Source organism: Rhinoraja longicauda, chromosome 1 (genome assembly GCF_053455715.1).
Source record: "Rhinoraja longicauda isolate Sanriku21f chromosome 1, sRhiLon1.1, whole genome shotgun sequence".
In the NCBI taxonomy this organism is placed as follows: domain Eukaryota; kingdom Metazoa; phylum Chordata; class Chondrichthyes; order Rajiformes; family Arhynchobatidae; genus Rhinoraja; species Rhinoraja longicauda.
In genome coordinates this window covers 69,461,824-69,481,826 of record NC_135953.1, presented here as the reverse complement: position 1 = coordinate 69,481,826, position 20,003 = coordinate 69,461,824, and the positions used below count along the sequence as shown (strand labels likewise).

Here is a 20,003-nt window from a genome sequence, read left to right as displayed (position 1 = left end):
CTCCTATACTCAAATCCTCTCGTTATGAAGGCCAACATGCCATGAGCTTTCTTCACGGCCTGCTGTACCTGCATGCTTACTTTCAGTGACTGATGTACAAGCACACCCAGGTCTCGTTGCACCACCCCTTTTCCTAATCTGACAACATTCACATAATAATCTGCCATGCATCTGCCCACTCACCCAACCTATCGCAAGTCACCCGGCAGCCTCATCGCATCCTCCTCGCAGCTCACACTGCCACCCAGCTTTGTGTCATCTGCAAACTTGGAGATGTTACATTTAATTCCTTCGTCTAAATCGTTAATATATATTGTAAATAACTCGGGTCCCCGCACTGAGCCTTGCGGCACCCCACTAGTCACTGCCTGCCATTCTGAAAAGGACATGTTAATTCCTACTCTTTGCTTCCTGTCTGCCATCCAGTTCTGTATCCATGTCAATACCCTACCCCCAATATCTTGTGCTCTAATTTTGCACACTAATTTCTTGTGTGGGACCTTGTCAAAGGCTTTTTGAAAGACCAGATACACCACATCCACTGGCTCTCCCTTACCCATTCTACTTGTTACATCCTTCAAATTCCAGAAGATTAGTCAAGCATGATTTCGCTTTCATAAATTCATGCTGACTTTGACCGATCCTGTCACTGCTTTCCAAATGCGCTGCCATTACATCTTTAATAATCGACTCAAGCATCTTCCCCACTACCGATGTCAGGTTAACTGGTCTATAATTCCTTGTTTTCTCTCTCCCTCCTTTCTTAAAAAGTGGGGTTACATTAGCTACCCGCCAGTCCACAGGAACTGATCCAGAGTCTATAGAACATGTGGAAAACATTGTCCATTTAGCGGCCAAGCTACAAGAAATTGACTGGCTCACCAATGCACACAAACATATGGTTAAACACCTATGGATAGGGTATGGCTTGAGTGCCTGCATTAGCTGTGATTCCAGGTCTCGGACAATTGAGATTCATAGAATTATACAATATGAAAATAGGCCAAGATGCTTATCTACTCTAAATCCTATCTACTCTACCTGTCTAGAGGCTGGGGTGAGATCGGTGAGAGAGTGGTGGAGGTGTGATGTTTGGGATCACTGTTGGTTGTGCATCTGAAAGTTGTAGATAAAGAATTGGATATCTGTAGTGAAATTCCAGCTTTAGCCAATGTGAGAAAAACACAGAGGGTTTGGGAGAAACCGTTCTTTGATTAGCATGACTAATTTCCCCCCAAAATAATATTTCATGAACAGTAATGAACTTTGCTGTGGAAATAGCATTAGACTTGCATCAAAGAACTTGCACCAAAAAGTTGAACTTCCAGATTGATGTGAAATAACCCAGAATGGTATGAGATACGTTTCATTCTGGGCTAGGTCCATGAAGTTAAAGATTTTTGCTTTTGGTTTTAGACTAGCAATAGTATTGGCCCAATATTTCCTCCAAGCTCCTTGCCATGTGCACTAACTAACCGCCAACCCACCAAACCTGCTCTTAACCGAGAACTGGGCCTTCACTATAAGTTGTTGCAACACCCAACATTGGCCCAACAGTGCATCCAAAGGCCCCTCTGTTTTTTCATTGATGGAAACACTTTAACATCCTGTGAAATCACACTCCTTCAGGCTAGGCTAGCTGCCAAAGAACATCAATATTTGTCAATGTCTCTGACATTTCATCATTCACAACTATTTTGACAGACTTGATAGGCTGAATGTCCTCCTTCTGTGCTGACTCTTGGAGCAATCCCAGTGTCCCATTTATGTTCCCATGGATGATTTCCATGCACGCACAAACTCCTATCAGCTATCTACACTAGGTGTAATTTACAGTGGCCAATTAGCCAAACTATAGCAAAACACAAAGCCCTGGAATAACTCGGCAGGTCAGGCAGCATTGCAGAGTGAATGGATAAGCGACATTTCAGGTCGGGATCCTTCTTCAGAACAAACAACTCTGCTGTCTTGGGACATGGGAGGCAACCTGAGCACCTGCAGGAAACCACATAGTCCCAGGGAGACTCCACACAGATAGCACCAATCATCAGAATTGAACCAGTACTGTTGGAATCAAGAGACAGCTGCAGATCTGAGTGTCACTACTCTGCTCAAAATTACCATGAGAATACAGTCACTGGTTTAAAAAAATAATCATACTATTAAAATATTTACATTATCACATTAGGAAAGTTAATTAAAACAGTAAAACTGTAGAAAGCAGTTACATTGTTACTTACTGGCATTATTATATTTAATTTACAAGACTGAACATGCAACCCTACTTTAAAAAATATTCATACTATTAAAAATATTTAAATTATTACATTAAGAAAGCTAATTAAAGCACTGTAGGAAGCAGTTGCATTGTTATTGAATGTAATTAGGTTATCTTTAATTTACCAGACTCTGTTTCTCTTGAAATGAATTGAGTAGCAGAACCTGCAACAGGTCTGTGCTGAGGCAGGTTGAACAGGCATGTCCCGGAAGTTCAGGGGAACTGCTAAATGCTGTACTCCATCCCTAGACTCCAGAATCCCTCAAATAAGGAGGATATATGTCGGTTCCTTCACATTCATGGAAGCACATTTGAATGCTTCAACTTATTAGCAGCACTTCCGAGCGGAGGTGGTTCCCTGCCTCCCACACTAGTGTCATCCCGGGCTTTTAGACTTCAACACACGATCTTCTGGCCCAGAGGTGTAAGTGATATCCACAGTTCCACAGCTTTGGATGTTAATATTTAACTTGGCAGCCCTATTATATCTAACATGATTATATTTCTGAAAAATGGTGAGAGTGGAAACAATATCTGATAATCTATGAAAAGTACAAGGAGAAATCAAGTCTTTATGCAGCAATGTTGACAAAGGAAGGAACTTGCCAAAACACTCTTTGTGTTTAATAGTCACATTTACTGGCTTAGGTGCTCTGAGATAGTTTTTTAAATTTATTTTTCAGTTCCAAATTGTAGAAAGTAAGGTGAAGTTTTATAATGAATCTACCACAATTCTTGGATTGTGTACCTTAACATTGGTATCGGGAATGTTTCGTTAAGAAGGCCTGTATTGAATTAAATGTTACTCTTTGAAAAATAATGGTCTTTATCCTGTTTTCTTGCATTCAGCGCAGTTGTTCTGTGGTTTACAGGGTGCACTCCACCCCAGTGAATGGCAACTACTTATCACACTGGATGTAAACTATAAGACCTGCTTCTGCTTTTTCTATGTATATTTCCCACCCCACCCCACATCTTAAAAATCTGCCTAATTCTTCTGACTATGTAGTTATCTTTAAATGTTTGAATACTGGTTTAGTTACGGTCCACTAAATATCTGTTTGCAGATACATGCTTCAACTGTTTTAGTTTATAGTCTTCCTGTTGACAAAGGCACTTGAGTAAAAGAAAACTTTACTTGACTTGATGTAACTTATTGTCTCAGTGACCTTTGGTTAACCACAAATAGTTTATTTGATCTTAAATGGGAATTCATTATGATCAGATGAGTGATGAAACAAATAAGCTCATCAGTGATAATGAATGGGAAATATGATCCTTATATTTTGATACCATAATACCCTTGATTCATATTGTAGTGTCGGTGCTTTAGTCCAGTTATGAATGATTTCTCAATCACTCGATTCTCTTGCCCAGTGGGGGGGAATCAAGAACCAGAGGACATGGGTTTAAGGTGAGGGGGGAAAGATTTAATAAGAACATGAGAGGTAATCCTTTTCACACAAAAGGGTGGTGGGTATATGGTACGAGCTGCCGGAGGTGGTAGTTGAGGCAGGGACAATCGCACCATTTAAGAAATGTTTAGACAGGTACATGGATGGGATGGGTTCAGAGGAACACAGGCAGGTGGGACTAATGTAGATGGGACATGTTGGCCAGTGTGGGCAAGTTAGGCCGAAGGTGTGGAATCATTTTTAAACAGTCAATAAATAGGGTTGAAACATGGGATGATCATAGTTGCTTGCTCAAGCTCTGATTGTTATAGGAACATGTAGGTTCAAGATGCATTCAGTTATAGATTATGGCAGAGCAAATCCTAATAAGCTGCTTCAAGTCCTAACCTCTGATGTTGGCTGTTAACCTGCAATACCTGGCATTTAAGAAAGAAAAAAGTATTTTATAAAAATTAGACAGGATTTGGATGAGAATGTAGAAGGCATTAATAAGTTTGCAGATGACACTAAAGTGGGTGGAATTGTAGATGGCGAAGATGGTTATGAAACGTTACAGCGGGATCTTGATCAGTTGGGCAAGTGAGCAGAGGAATGGTTAATGGAGTTTAATGCAGATAAATGTCAGGCTTTGCATGTTGGGAAGTCAAATCAGGGCAGTGCCTTCACAGTAAATGGCACAGCTCTGGGGAGTGTTGTGGAGCAGAGGGATCCAGGAGTGCAGGTACATAGTTCCTTGAAAGGGTGTCACAGGTAGAGAAGGTGGTCAAGAAGGCTTTCGGCACATTGTCCTTCATCAGTCAGGTTATTGAGTATAGAAGTTGGGATGTTATGTTACAGTTGCACAAGGTGCTGGTGAGCTCACAGTTGGAGTAGTGTTCAGTTTTGTCATCGTGCTATTGGAAAGATGTTGTGAAGCTGGAACGAGTACAGAGAAGTTGACAAGGATGTTGCCGGGACTTAAGGGCCTGAGCTTTAGGGAAAGACTGAGCAGGCTAGGACTGTATTCCTTGAACCGTAGGAGGATGAGGTCATCTTAAGGAGGTGTATAAAATCATGTGGGAAATAGATAGGTTAAATGCCCAGTCTTTTACCTAGAGTAGGGAAATCAAGAACCAGAGGATATAGGTATAAGTTGAGAGGGGAAAGATTTAGCAGGAATCGGAGGGGCAACTTTTCCACACAGAGGATGGTGGGTATATGAAATGAGTTGCCAGAGGAGGTAGTTGAGGCAGAAATTATAGCAACATTTAAAAGACAAAAGGAATGGTACATGGACAGTAATTGTTTAAAGTGATACGGGTCAAACTCGGGCAGGTGGAACAAGTATAGATGGGGCACCTTGGTCGGTTTGGACAAGCTGGGCTGAAGGGCCTGTTTCCGTGCTCTATGACTCTGTCTAATTCGGGTAACATGTAAATTATGGTATTTAAGATTGGATTTGATTTCTTTGTAATATTAGCAACGAAATATGACTTGTTTGGAAATTGACTTTGAAATACATTGAAAGTTGATGGAAAAAGACAAAGAAGGGTTGGATTTGGTTCTGCAAAGACTTGTTTGGACACCTGCACTAATTTTTGTGAGAAACTAAACACCTGAAGTCTACTGGTTATGCTTTAAATAGTGTTCTTATGAATAATCATCAGTTATACTGACTGAATTTGGTTTGTTTAGCAGTTGAATTCAGAAGCACTATTTTTAGGAACAAGATTTTCTGTTTCAGCTCTAGTGACATTTCCATCCTGCCCTTAAATATACCTGGACTATCTCTGACATCTCCCTCCCGTTTCTGGACCTCACCATCTCCATCACAGGAGAAAAATTAGTGACGGACATTTATTACAAGCCCACCGACTCGCACAGCTATCTGGACTACACTTCTTCCCACCCGGTCCCCTGCAAAAAGTCTATCCCCTACTCCCAATTCCTCCGTCTACGCCGCATCTGTGCCCGGGATGAGGTGTTTCAGACTAGGGCTTCCGAGATGTCCTCGTTTTTCAGAAAACGGGGCTTCCCCTCCTCCATTATAGATGAGGCTCTCACTAGGGTCTCTTCTACATCCCGCAGCTCCGCTCTTGCTCCCCATCCCCCCACTCGCAACAAGCACAGGATCCCCCTCGTTCTCACCTTCCACCCCACCAGCCAGCGGATCCAACATATCATCCACCAACATTTCCGTCACCTACAACAGGACCCCACCACTGGCCATATCTTCCCATCCCCTCCCCTCTCTGCATTCCGCAGAGACCGTTCCCTCCGCAACTCCCTGGTCCACTCGTCCCTTCCTACCCAAACCACCCTAACCCCGGGCACTTTCCCTTGCAACCGCACGAGATGCAACACCTGTCCCTTTACCTCCCCCCTCAACTCCATCAAAGGACCCAAACATTCTTTCCAGGTGAGACAGAGGTTCACCTGCACCTCCTCCAACCTCATCTATTGCATCCGCTGCTCTAGATGTCAACTCATCTATATCGGCGAAACCAAGCGCAGGCTCGGCGATCGCTTCGCTGAACACCTGCGCTCGGTCCGCATTAACGCCACTGATCTCCCGGTGGCCCAGCACTTCAACTCCCCCTCCCATTCCCAGTCTGACCTCTCTGTCATGGGCCTCCTCCAGTGCCATAGTGAGGCCCGCCGGAAATTGGAGGAGCAGCACCTCATATTTCGCCTGGGCAGTTTGCGGCCCGGTGGTATGAACGTTGACTTCTCCAACTTCAGATAGCTCCTCTGTCCCTCCCTTCCCCTCCTCCTTCCCAGATCTCCCTCTATCTTCCTGTCTCCACCTATATCCTTCCTTTGTCCCACCCCCGACATCAGTCTGAAGAAGGGTCTCGACCCGAAACGTCACCCATTCCTTCTCTCCCGAGATGCTGCCTGACCTGCTGAGTTACTCCAGCATTTTGTGAATAAATCGATTTGTACCAGCATCTGCAGTTATTTTCTTATACTTCTGGTTAAAAGCCTTTCTTTACACTTATTGTAATTCACCTCGATTGTACTTTCACCTTAAATAATATAAGGAAGAATTTTCCACTGCAAAAGACAACTTCCTATCTTGAATATCAGAGAATGTCTGTCTTATATACAAATGAAGCCTTGTTTCCCCTATAGGTCATTGTGCATTTTTCTTGCTTTATTACATGTTATAATCCTGTGGTAATTTGCAAATCTTTTATGTTTCATGTTTTCACCTAATTATAAATATGTCTCAGCTTGTGAAGTCTGACTTCAGTGTCTTCCAACCCTGCAAGAATCGGCTAATGCATCGGGAAACCACATTATTCCTGGGAACTGTTTATTTGTTGCATTCAGAAACTCCACTGGGGAAAATCTGTAAAGAAATCATTACTATCCATAGTGAAGCCATCATGAAAGGAAACGGTTCCATAAAAATGCAATAAAATTATATATATGTTCAAACCGAAAACTGAAATATAGAGAGGACATGACTTGTTCACAATTTGGTGAAAGTATTTAGTCAATGTGAAGGAGTTAGCACTGATGATGGAATGATGATGGAATGCAATACTAATCTCAATGGTTGTTTGTCTTAATTTTTGAAGGTGCAAAATGAAGTAGGCTCAGACATTCTGACATGTGAAGTACCTACTCCCTGTGATGAGCTACAGAATTTCAGGCTCATCCTAATAACTCAGTTCTGCTCTCTGACCTGGAATACAATTTCAAAAAGTGCCATCCGTTTTCTCTCTATTTGGGTAGCTTGTGTCTTGTAGGACTTTGTTACTTTATTTTTTGTTTAACTGGCACTTTATTTCATTTTAATATAATTTTTAAAAAACAGACCGGAATTTAATAAACTTGCTGACTAATGCACCTAAAGCAGCAGGCAGTGGAAACTTTTAACTAAGAAGGAAAAGGATTTTAAAGAGAGTTAAATAAGAATTTATAAAGCTAGTTTTTAAGGGGCTTGTTTATTTTTCTTGCTTTTTTATTCTCACTCCACCCCACCCCACCCCACCCCAGTTAAACCAAAGGAAGTAGAACCGTACCCTCATGATTCACCGCAATGGTTAAGTGGTGTTACAGTACACAAAACTGATTAAATTTAAATGCAATTCTAATTTGCAGATATTTAAGTAAAGATCAATTTGACACAATTAGAACTGCTTCAGTCCAACTTCACAATTAATTCATCCAGACATCTGGATACTCAAACAGGTCTGGTGTTGTGTCCGAATGCATAGGAGGATTATGAATGTAAAAGGAGTATTGGGTATGTCTAATGACTCCTTGTTTTGCAAAAACTGATGTGATAATTTAGCAAATGTTGAAATTGCCTCTCCCTCGCACCCTTTTAAATTGTCGTCTTTCTTGTGAACTATAAACCCAATATTACACTAAGTTGTGGTTCAAGGGTGCGCATGGAACTGGAGAGGTCTCTGTTTTGGTGGGTGTTAACCCCTTATCCTGCTACTTGCAGTTTAGCGGAACCTGCCGGTTAAAAGAGCAATATTGTTTTGTTTTAAATTGTTGTCAGCTAAATTGCTTTTGCACACCAACCTTTTCATGTAACCATGCTCTGCAGGTGTGAAACATTTTTAGATGAATAGTGTTATAAGTTGAAACATAGGTAGCCTTGCAACCTTGACCTCGTTTCAAAAACATTTTGAAATGCAAAATTAAAGAGTCAGTTTAGAGTAATTTATTGTGAAATGTTGTCATATGAAACTAAATTTACAAATTTGTAATTCATATATACACATGTGTCCTTTTAGTTTAGTTTGGAGATACAGCATGGAAACAGACCCGAAGCCAACTGAGTCCACATCAATCAGCGATCACCCATTCACACAAGGTCTTTTATCCCACTTTCTCATCCACTCCTTACACATTTGGGCCAATTCTATGGAGGCCACTTAACCTTTAAACTATCATGTCTTTGGGATGTGGGGGGAAAAAAACAGAGCACCCAATGAGAACCATGCGGTCACATGGAGAACTTGCAAGCTCCACACAAATGGCTCCTGAGGTCAGGATCAAACTCAAGTCTCAGGCGCTGCGAGGCAGCAGCCCCACCAGCTGCACCACTGTGCTCTATTGTGTCCTCTGTTGTGACAGTCACAAATCAAAATAAAATGTTTTCTTCATTTTATTTCTAATCAATGTCACTGAATGAAAACCGAGTGATTATTGCATTGCTTTTTGTGGGAGCAAGCAAACTGGCCACTGTTCTCTAGTGTATGGGGATCATAAAATTTCAGAAGTACTGCATTGATTGCAAAACACTTCACTACTTTACAGTGCAATCTACAAATGTGAGTCTTTCTCCTTTTGAAAATCCCAAATCTGCAGACACAGGAACTGTGTAACAAAGACAAAAAATGCTGGAAAGACCCAACATTTCAGACAGCATCGATGGAAAGAGAAACGGGGTTAACGCCTCCTAGAACATAGATCAGTGCAGCACAGGAACAGGCTCTTCAGTCCACAATGCCTGCCCTGAACACAATGCCAAATTAAACTCACTGCCTCTGCCTGCATCCTTTCCCTGGATATTTTCTATTGTTCTTTTGCATTAATCTGTCTTGATCATGAGAATGTTTACTGAAATGACGGTTCAAATTTGCTTACAGCACAAACCTTGCATGAAATGTATACTTATTTTCTTTTAAACCATGGAAAATTGGAGCTATGCTTCTTTGAAAAGAGTAGATTATAGTGATTTGACATTTATCATTTCTATAATGATTGTGCACCATTTATATATGGAGTGTTTCTCTGTTAGTTAAGGCATCTGGATAATAGGCTATAGAAAGAAAGATTCAACAATGCATTGCCCAGGTCAAGAGGAATTTGAAGCGTTGCCATAACGCTTTCAGCCTTTGAATTACTGATCACAACTGCTTAATGTGTGTTTTTTTAAAGTTACCAATATCAATATTCTTTCTGGCAAATCACCTAAATTTGATTCCCCTGGTTACCCGCCCTCCTGTCACTAGTTTTCTTATTTACTCTGTTATAATCCTGCGTATTTGTGAACACTTCTGTCATGTGGAAGAGGCTGCTCTCCAATTTTTAGTTAATTGAAATTCCTTAATATGGGTACTGTTCTCGTGAGTCCCTTCTGCAATTTTTCTGAGGGCTAGACATACTTCCAAAGTGTGATGCTGAGAATTGAACATATTACTACAGGCTTAACCCACTTTCTAAAAAGATTAACCATAATTTCCATGCTTTTGTACCCTATGCCTCTTTATGCGGCCTTCACTTCTCCCACAGCCTTCAAATATTTATGTAAGTATATTTCTCTCTGTTTTTCATCCTTTTTTAAAAGTTGTCATTTATATTGCTGACTCTTGTTCTTCCAAAATATACCCAAAATGTTTTTTGGTGTTAAATGTTCTCGTCCATATTTCACCTATGTGCTTCTGGAGGTTTTTGTTATTGTGAGTTCAGCGTGCGTATGTACATATGCATATGTGTACATATGTTGAAAAGAACGGTGAACACTTGGGAACATGTGTCTGCAGAAGGGTCCTGACCCAAACATCACCTATCCATTTTCTCCAGAGATGTTGCCTGACCCGCTGAGTTATTCCAGCACTTTGTGTCTGTCTTTGGGTACAGCACGATTCATAAAAGTAATCTATGCTGAATCTCCCCATTAAATTGTGTGAACTTTACCGAAAGTTTATCATGTAATAGTTAGTTGAATGCCTTTTGAAATTCTCCATGCAATATCAACCACACTATGTTCATCTATTCTTTGAATTAATTCATCAAAGCTGTAGGAAGCTCTTTGGACAAATTTAGGTTTTTGGAATAAATCTGAAACAATTTTATCAAAACTGTACATAGTGCTCGTTTTTAATTTTGCTTTGACCTAAACAACCAAGTAAAAAAATTATTGCAACCCTTTATGCAGCAATTGGAATGATAAAATTTGGGTTGTTTGAACAGTTAAGGAGTAATGTGGAGTTGGTCAATGCAAAAACCTCCTGGTGAGAACTTATTTAGTATTTGTAAGATCGGTTTAATCCGCACCACAATTGAGGCCAAGTCAATTTTATTTGTATAGCACATTTAAAAACAACCCACGTTGACCAAAGTGCTGCACATCTGATTAGGAAAAGAAAAGAAACATAGTGACGCCAACCGACATCAATACATACTTATCAGATTTACTCATTTTCAGTGACGAAGAGACATTTGTTGGTTAACACACACATTTCTAAACATTAGGATTAATCTTCCTGCAACAGCCCTTGTATCCCTCTGATATTTAAAAATAACAAAGTAAATAATTGAAATGTATCGATATTTTCAAGAAAAAATACTTTAAATTAAAACGCATTCAAATATTCTCAGATCAATAGAGTCCAGAAACCTCGGTTCCTACCCCAAGCCAGATCTGTCATGAAAGCCAAGTGCTACTTTCCCAGCTTAAATGTTGTGGAATTTCAGCAAGACTTGGCATTGTGGGTCGATGGGCCTGTTCCGTACGGTACTGTTCCATGCTCTATGTTCTATGACTCGGTTCCGTGGACTGGAGCAAAAAATGGCTGTGTAGTGGCTCTGCAAGTCCAAGACCTATGGCGGATGTGTGTCTACATTTTGGTTTTACTTGTATGGGATACGTAGAATGCCAGCAGTTTGGAAGAGGACTATCAGCCACAAGTAAGAGTCCCCACCATTACAACCTGCCATGTTGCTGAGTTTGAATTAGGCGGGATGCCATATCCTGTAGATGGCAGTGTTGTCAACCTTGTAGATGTGAAGCCAGCACTCTGCACAGTAAAGAAACAAACAAAGGTAATAGACAATAGACAATAGGTGCAGGAGTAGGCCATTCGGCCCTTCGAGCCAGCACCGCCATTCAATGTGATCATGGCTGATGATTCCCAATCAGTACCCCGTTCCTGCTTTCTCCCCATACCCCCTGACTCCGCTATCCTTAAGAGCTCTATCTAGACACAAAATGCTGGAGTAACTCAGCAGGACAGGTAGCATCTCTGGAGCAAAGGAATGGGTGACGTTTCGGGTCGAGACCCTTCTTCAGACTGATGTCAGGGGAGTGGGCGGGACAGAGATAGAATGTAGTAGGAGACAGTAAGACTGGCGGGAGAACTGGGAAGGAGAGGGGATGGAGAGAGAGTGAAAGCAAAGGCTATTTGAAGTTAATGTTCATACCGCTGGGGTGTAAGCTACCCAAGTGCAATATGAGGTGCTGTTCCTCCAATTTGCGCTGGGCCTCACTCTGAGAATGGAGGAGGCCCAGGACAGAAAGGTCAGATTGGGAATGTAAAGATAACAAACAGCTGGCGGAACTCAGCGGGATTTTACACAGCTCAGTTTATAGCTACGGTGGTCACTTTTTCTGTGTTATTGGCTATACATCCAGTTTTAAATGAGCAAACAAGCACAGTTCCATGTAAATGTCTAACAGCAGGTTGTGCAACCAGCTTGGCTGTGATTTCGGTATCAGTCATTATGTTGAAATATTCTGACTGGATAATGTTACAAGATAACCACAATGTAGTGATTATAAATAATGCAAAACATTTCAGTGGAAAGCATAGATTACAATCTTTTGAAAATATCAAGACAGAAATTGAAATAACCTTATGGGTTCCAGTGAATGTAGTGCAGTATGCCCACTGCACGGTTGCAATCATAAATCTGGCTGGTACTGCAAGGGACTGGCTTTGAGATGGGCATGAGCTTTAAGTAGAAAACAAATAATTGGCAGATGTTTACAGAAACATATTTAAGCAGAAATGTTCTTCCAAAATTCTCATTGCATGTTGCCTGGAATACTAAATCTGCTTTTGAAGAAAATGTAAATCATTTTTTTAAAGCTGTTCTAATAGTTTGTGACTGGTGTACAAGGACACCCAGGTCTCGTTGCACTTCCCCTTTACCTAATCTGACACCATTGAGATAATAATCTGCCTCCTTGTTTTTGCCGCCAAAGTGGATAACCTCACATTTTACATTATACTGCATCTGCCATGCATCTGCCCACTCACTCAACTTGTCCACGTCACCCTGCAACCTCCTAACATTCTCTTCGCAGTTCATACTGCCACCCAGCTTTGTGTCATCTGCAAACTTGCTCGTGTTACTTCTAATTCCATCATCCAAATCATTAATATATATTATAAATAGTTGCGTTCTGTGGCAGAGAATTCCACAGATTCACAACTATCTGGGTAAAAACGTTTTTCCTCATCTCAGTCCTAAATGGCCTACTCCTTAGCCTTAAACTGTGATTCCTGGTTCTGGACTCCCCCAACATGGGGAACATTTTTTCTGCATCTAGCCTGTCCAATCCCTTAAGAATTTTGTATTTTTCTATAAGATCCCATCTCACCCGTCTAAATTCCAGTGAATCTAAGCTCAGTTGATCCATTCTTTCATCGTATGTCAGTCCAGCCATCCCAAGACTTAACTTGGTGAACCTACTCTGCACTCCCTCAATAGCAAGAATGTCTTTCCTCAAATTAGGAGACCAAAACTGCACTCAATACTCCAGGTACAATCTCACCAGAGTCCCGTACAACTGCAGTAGGACCTCCTTGCTCCTGTACTCAAATCCTCTCGCAATGAAGGTCAACATGCCATTAGCTTTCTTCACTGCCTGCTGTACCTGCATGCTTACTTACAGTGACTGAAACCTAGGACACCTAGGTCTCGTTGATAAGGACACCAAGGTCTCGTTGCACCTCTCCTTTTCCTAATCTGACACCATTCAGATAATTGCCTTCTTGTTCTTGCCACCAAAGTGGATAACCTCACATTTATCTACATTATACTGTATCTGCCCATTCACCCAACCTATTCATGTCACCCTGCAGCCTCGGCATCCTCCTCGCAGCTCACACTGCACCCAGCTTTGTGTCATCCGTAAACTTAGAGATGTTACATTTAATTCCTTCGTCTAAATCGTTAATATATATTGTAAGTAACTGGGGTCCCCGCACTGAGCCTTGCAGCACCTCACTCGTCAAGCATCCTTGCATGTTCATGGCTGTCCATTTAACCTTCAGAACCATTAACTCATGCTCTGATCCTTCCATCTTTGCTCTAGATTTTCTCTGGTAAGACCTTCATCAAAGCCTTTGTCTTTGGCCAAACCTTTGTTTATACAACTCCATATCTTAGAGAGTAAGGGATGTGTAGCATAGAAATTGTGTCCATGTCCTATCTAGAGAGATCTTATTGCTTACATTAGGTCTGCATCCTTCTATGCCTTGCTATTTAAGTGCCTCTCTCAATGTCTGTTAAATGTAGTGATTGTATCTGATTCCTCCTCCTCTGGCAGCAAGTTCCATATATCAACTGCTCTCTGTTTCTAAAAATAACTTTCACCCCTCAGATCTACTTTAAACTCCTTCCCTTCACCTTAAACCTATGCTATCTTGTACTTGATAACCCTACCATTTGTAAAAGGATACTGCCCATTTATTCTATTTATGCCTCATAATTTTATATACTTCTGGCTGATCAACCCTCAGGCTCTTTTAATCAAGGAAAACAGTCCATCCAATCTCTCCCCATAACTGAAGTCTTCCAATCCAAACAGCATCCTAATGAATCTCCTCTGGATTCTCGTTGAGGCACGTCTTTGCTGGAAACCAGTTCTGTGCACAATAGTCCTTGTGTGCTCTAACTAGTCTATTGTAAATTTGCAACAGAACCTCTGTACCGCCCACTCCCCTGACATCAGTCTGAAGAAGGGTCTTGACCCGAAACATCACCCATTTCTCTCCAGAGATGCTGCCTGTCCCGCTGAGTTACTCTAGCATTTTGTGTCTACCTTTGATTTAAACCAGCATCTGCAGTTCTTTCCTGCACATTCCAAACCTTTATACTATGTACCCTGCCACATGAAAGCAATTATGTCATACGCATTCTTCTGCCTGTTGACTTGAACCACAAGGACCCTCTGTTCATCAATATTCCTCAGCGCTTTAGGGTTTACCACACATGTCCTCCTGTTTGACTTCCCAAATATAACACTTCACACTTGTGATTAAATTCCATCGGTCAGTTCTCTGTACAATGTTCCATCTGATCCATGTCCTGCTGTAGTCTTAGACAGCCTTCCTCACCATCTACCAGAACGACCAACTTTCATGTCATCCACAAACTTGCTCACCGTACCTCCTACATTAACATCCAAATTGTGGATGCACATCACAAACATCAAGGTCTCAGCACCAATCCCTGTTGGTCATGAACTTCTAATCGAAAAAACCTCTTCCACCTCTACCCTCTGCCTTCTAACACCAAGCTAATGTTGGATCCAAATAGCCAACTCACCTTGGATCCCATGTGCCTTACCCTTTAGGACCCGCCTACCATGTAGGACGTTGTCAAACTGCTTACTAACTACATATAGATACGCCCAACACTCTGCATCCATCAACTTAATTTTCTCCTTTGATATCATGTCTGTTCATGTCCGATTTACATCCATGTGAAGTTCCTTGGCATGCATTATTATAGTAAAGGTGATGATGATGATATTTTATTGTCACTTGTAACTGGCCAGGTGCATTGAAATTCTTTGTTTTTGAATACAAAGTACACAAAAGTGTCACCACAAAGGCACCAACAAAGTTAAAAGTTCTGTTTAAGTTCAGCTGTTGTTACCTTGGCTCTTTAATTGAAATATATAAAAATAATTTATGATATGACTTCTGTGCAAAGAAATCAAGATTGAGAGTCTTCATATTGGCAAAACATCTTCTCCCTTCCAAACATCAGAAGGTGGTAGGACAAGTCGATAAAGCTGTTAAAATAGTCCAGGAGGTCATTGTTTTTATTTGTAATTGCATAACTTGCAAAAGTTATTAAGTAAAGCTCAGCTGCAATTACTGGGTTCGCCTGAACGAGAGTTGTCGGTTATTCTGGTTGTGCACTACAGGGAGATTATCAACCCCTTGGCAAATGTAGGGAGAACCCCCCACCAGGGAAGCACTCTGCATCCACCTTGTTGAACCACCGCAGTCATATGTTTCAATAAGACCACCTCTCACCCTGCTAGATTCTGAAAAAGGAACAAATTGTAGGACTCTGGGATGGAATGAACGAATGAATACTTTATTGTCACATGTGGCAAGGTACAGGTGCTCCTCAGCCTCCGATGGGGTTCCGTTCCGAGAAACCAATCAGAAACCGAAAGTATTGTAAGTTAAAATGCATTGAATACGCGCGATCACATGGCCGCAAGCAAGCGGCGGCGGCATGCTACGGGTCGCTGCCGTTTGCACCATCGCAAAGTCGAACTATCGCAAGTTGAAACATCGTAAGCCGGGGAGCACCTGTACATGATACCTGTCGTCATGTGCTGATATCACCTTCATAATAGAATTGTGGAATGCCTACATTTCTTTCGTACCAGGTCTCTGTCAAGCTGTCCAGGCTACCTTATCCCCCATGGTTTTCCCATTGCCTTTGTCCATCCCAACTGTTTCCTACTTCTCCAGAGTTGGAGAATCATGGCCTGATTTGGGTCCCTGGTTTTGGCAGCCCTCCAACTCTTCCTGTGCGGCACACCTGGATAGTGAGGTCAGCAGCAATCTGATGATGTTGCAGCCTAGCTCATCTTAGACAACGAATGCACATTAAAAATAGACACTGTGCTGGATTAACTCAGCGGTTTAGGCAGCATCTCTGGAGAAAAAGGATGGTTGACTTTTCAGGTCTGAAGAACGGTCACAACCCGAAGCGTCACCAGTCTGAAGAAAGGTCCCGACCTGAAATGTCACTCATCCTTTTTCTCCAGAGATGCTACCTGACCCACTTAGTTACTCCAACACATTGTGACTATCTTTGATATAAACCAGCATCTACAGTTATTTGTTTCTAACTTATGCACGTTTACAGGCAGACATCATGTAACAATAACATGGGCTTTGGCTGTATTTTCCTCCCAGATATACTGAGGTCAGTAATAATGATTTAACTGCTACTCTAACTCCTTATGGACAGGCCATGAACTAGACCAAAGATCTTCCACTCTTTGTCAATCGGTTTCCAATCGGTAACGTTTCAGATCAAGACCCATCGTCAGATCCTGATGAAGGGTCATGACCCGAAATGTCACCTATTCCTTTTCTCCAGAGATGCTGCCTGACCCACTGAGTTACTCCAGCTTTTTGTGTCTATCTTCTTTATCGAATGGATCACTTGTGCATCTGCTGCCCCTTTTACAACAAAGACAGTCCTACGGCATCTTGTTTTTGGTCTTTAAAATGGTTACCTAATATCCAGGAAAGGTTGCGAGTTTGAGTATGACCTAACAGTTAAGTCTATCAGATTCAAGTGAGCAATTGTTGGATTTTCAAAATTTTATTCTTGTTTCAGAATGTGTCTAGTCTAACTTGCCAAACTTGTGCCTCAAATGCATTCGGTTTTGCAAAGGAGGTCAAGTCAAGTCAAGTCAAGTCAATTTTATTTGTATAGCACATTTAAAAACAACCCACGTTGACCAAAGTGCTGTACATCTGATTAGGTACTAAGGAAAAAAATGAAACATACAGTAGCACGCAAACAGTTCACAGCGCCTCCTCAATGAGCCTCAAACGCTAGGGAGTAGAAATAGGTTTTGAGCCTGGACTTAAAGGAGTCGATGGAGGGGGCAGTTCTGATGGGGAGAGGGATGCTGTTCCACAGTCTAGGAGCTACAACCGCAAAAGCGCGGTCACCGCTGAGCTTAAGCCTAGACCGCGGGATAGTGAGTAGCCCCAAGTCGGCCGACCTGAGGGACCTGGAGTTAGAGAGGTGGGTTAGAAGATTTTTGATGTAGGGGGGGGAGTGTCCATTTAGGGCTTTATACGTGAATAGGAATAGAAAGAATACATGAATACGTGGTTGCATTCGAGGTCAGTGGACGCCACTGGGAATCTGGGCAAATCTTTGTCTTATGTCACTTGTGTTAAATGCAGAATGCAGCTGCGGCTGTGTACTGCTCTCCATTTCGGAAATTCTGACTTTAGCAGGGATGAGTCATAGAAAAAGCAATGTTTCACACCTGCTCCTGTGTTGCACAATTAATAATATTCCCTGTCTGAACATGGGTGGCCCATGATATATCATTTCAGTCTGGTTCAAGGATCCCACTAACTTGATACTTGCAATTATCCTGGTCGAAGAAAGCTTAATTCACAGAATCGTGAAATTATACAGCGTGTAAACAGGCCTTTTCGACTCACCTTGTCCATGTTTTTTCCTATCCAAGTACCTGTCCAAACTATTTTTGAGCATTGTGATTACATCTGCCTCCTCCACCTCCACTGACAGATTACTCCAGATATTAACCACCCATTTGCCCCTCCGATCTGATTTAAGTATCTCCATATCACTTTAAACACCTGTCCTAAGAAAGCAATGCTAACTATCTTATATGTTGCCTTCATAATTTTATAAAGATCTACAGGGTCACCCCTTGGCCTCCTATGTTCCAGTGAAAATAAATGCAGCCTATCCATCTTTCTTTATAATTGTGTAAGAAGGAATTGCAGATGCTGGTTTACACCGAAGATGGACACAATAGACAATAGGCAATAGGTGCAGGAGGAGGCCATTCGGCCCTTCGAGCCAGCACCGCCATTCAATGTGATCATGGTTGATCATTCTCAATCAGTACCCCGTTCCTGCCTTCTCCCCATACCCCCTGACTCCGCTATCCTTAAGAGCTCTATCTAGCTCTCTCTTGAACGTATTCAGAGAATTGGCCTCCACTGCCTCCTGAGGCAGAGTATTCCACAGATTCACAACTCTGACTAAAAAAGTTAGTCTCTGACACAAAATGCTGGAGTAACTCAGCTGGTCAGGCAGCATCTGTGGAGAAAAGGAATAGATGAAATTTTGAGTCGAGACCCTTCATCAGACTGCTGCTGTCTAACGAAGGGTCTCAACCCAAAATGTCATCTGATCCTTTTCTCCACAGATGCTGCCTGGCCTGCTGGGTTACTCCAGCATTTTGTGTCTCTCTTTTAACTACAGCCCCCCATTCCAAGCAATGGACTGGTAAATCTCCAGGATATTCTCTACTGCTGTCATGTTTATTGAGATGAGCCATTGGGAAGTTATGCTGAGTTTTCCCAACTATCCTCTCGCACAAGAGTTTCAGACAATTTTGTTTTAATCACTGCCTCCACAGATCATTGCGAGGGAGGAGGTGTTACCTCATGGACGTCTTTGGTGACCACGTGTAATGACAGTTACCTGGGGGCAGTGGCAGAGGAAAGGAAGCGCACATCAGGGGAGCTCCGAGATTTATGGAGGAAGGCGATTCTCCAGCAGATACTGTTGCTTAGAATGGAGAAAGAAAATCAAAAGCTGCAAGGTCTGTGGAGCTTTGATCAGTAAAATGTCTGCATGCTTTGAAGACATTGTGTTGCAACACTGCTTATAGAGTGTGGAAACAGGCCCTTCGGCCCAACCCGCCCATGCTGGCCAACAATTTCCCAGCTACACCAGTCCCACTTGCCTGCGCTTGGTCCATATCCCTCCAAACCTGTCCTATCCATGCACCTGTCTAACTGTTTCTTAAAAAACGATGGGATAGTCCCAGCCTCAACTACCTCCTCTGGCAGCTTGTTCCATACACCCACCACCCTTTGTGTGAAAAGGTTACCCCTTGGATTCCTATTAAATCTTTTCCCCTTCACCTTAAACCTATGACCTCTGGTCCTCAATTCCCCTACTCTGAGCAAGAGACTCCGTGCCTCTACCCAATCTTTTCCTCTCATGATTTTGTATATAAGACCTCCCCTCATCCTCCTGCGCTCCATGGAATAGAGACCCAGCCTACTCAACCTCTCCCTATAGCTCGCACCCTCTCGTCCTGGCAACATCCTCGTAAATCTTTTCTGAACCCTTTCAAGCTTGACGATATCTTTCCCATTACATAGTGCCCAGAACTGAACACAATATTCTAAATGCGATCTCACCAACGTCTTAAATCAACTGCAACGTGACCTCCCAACTTCTATATCCATTCAGCTATCTCGCCTTGGATCATCTTTCGATCTAACCTTCCAGAGCAGCCCACCATGCGGAACCTTGTCAAACGCCTTACGTACACAATATCTACGTCCACGTACACAACATTTACAGCTCTGCCTTCATCAACCTTTTTGGTCACGTCTTCAAAAAAATTAATCCGATTTGTGAGACACGACCTCCCACGTACAAAACCATTCTGACTATCCCTAATCAGCCCTTGCCCATCCAAATGGCGATATAACCTATCCCTCGGAATACTCTCCATTAACTTACCAATTACAGATGTTGAACTCACTGGCCTATAGACAATAGACAATAGATGCAGG

General features: G+C 42.1%; 1 protein-coding gene across 9 annotated transcripts in view; it reads left to right on the top strand.

Moving 5' to 3' along the window:
• Positions 1 to 20,003, top strand: part of tbc1d1 (TBC1 (tre-2/USP6, BUB2, cdc16) domain family, member 1) — a 217,558-nt gene that overhangs the window by 138,560 nt on the left and 58,995 nt on the right. For 7 of the 9 annotated variants that reach the window (XM_078400049.1, XM_078400029.1, XM_078400013.1 and 4 more), the window contains 2 exons: positions 9,937 to 9,951; positions 18,830 to 19,015. The exons of 1 other annotated variant lie outside the window; for it this stretch is intronic. In XM_078400049.1, the coding sequence (XP_078256175.1) occupies positions 9,937 to 9,951; positions 18,830 to 19,015 (201 nt within the window). The remainder of the gene's footprint in view (positions 1 to 9,936; positions 9,952 to 18,829; positions 19,016 to 20,003) is intronic. One more of the 9 variants, XM_078400007.1, reaches the window with a different exon arrangement.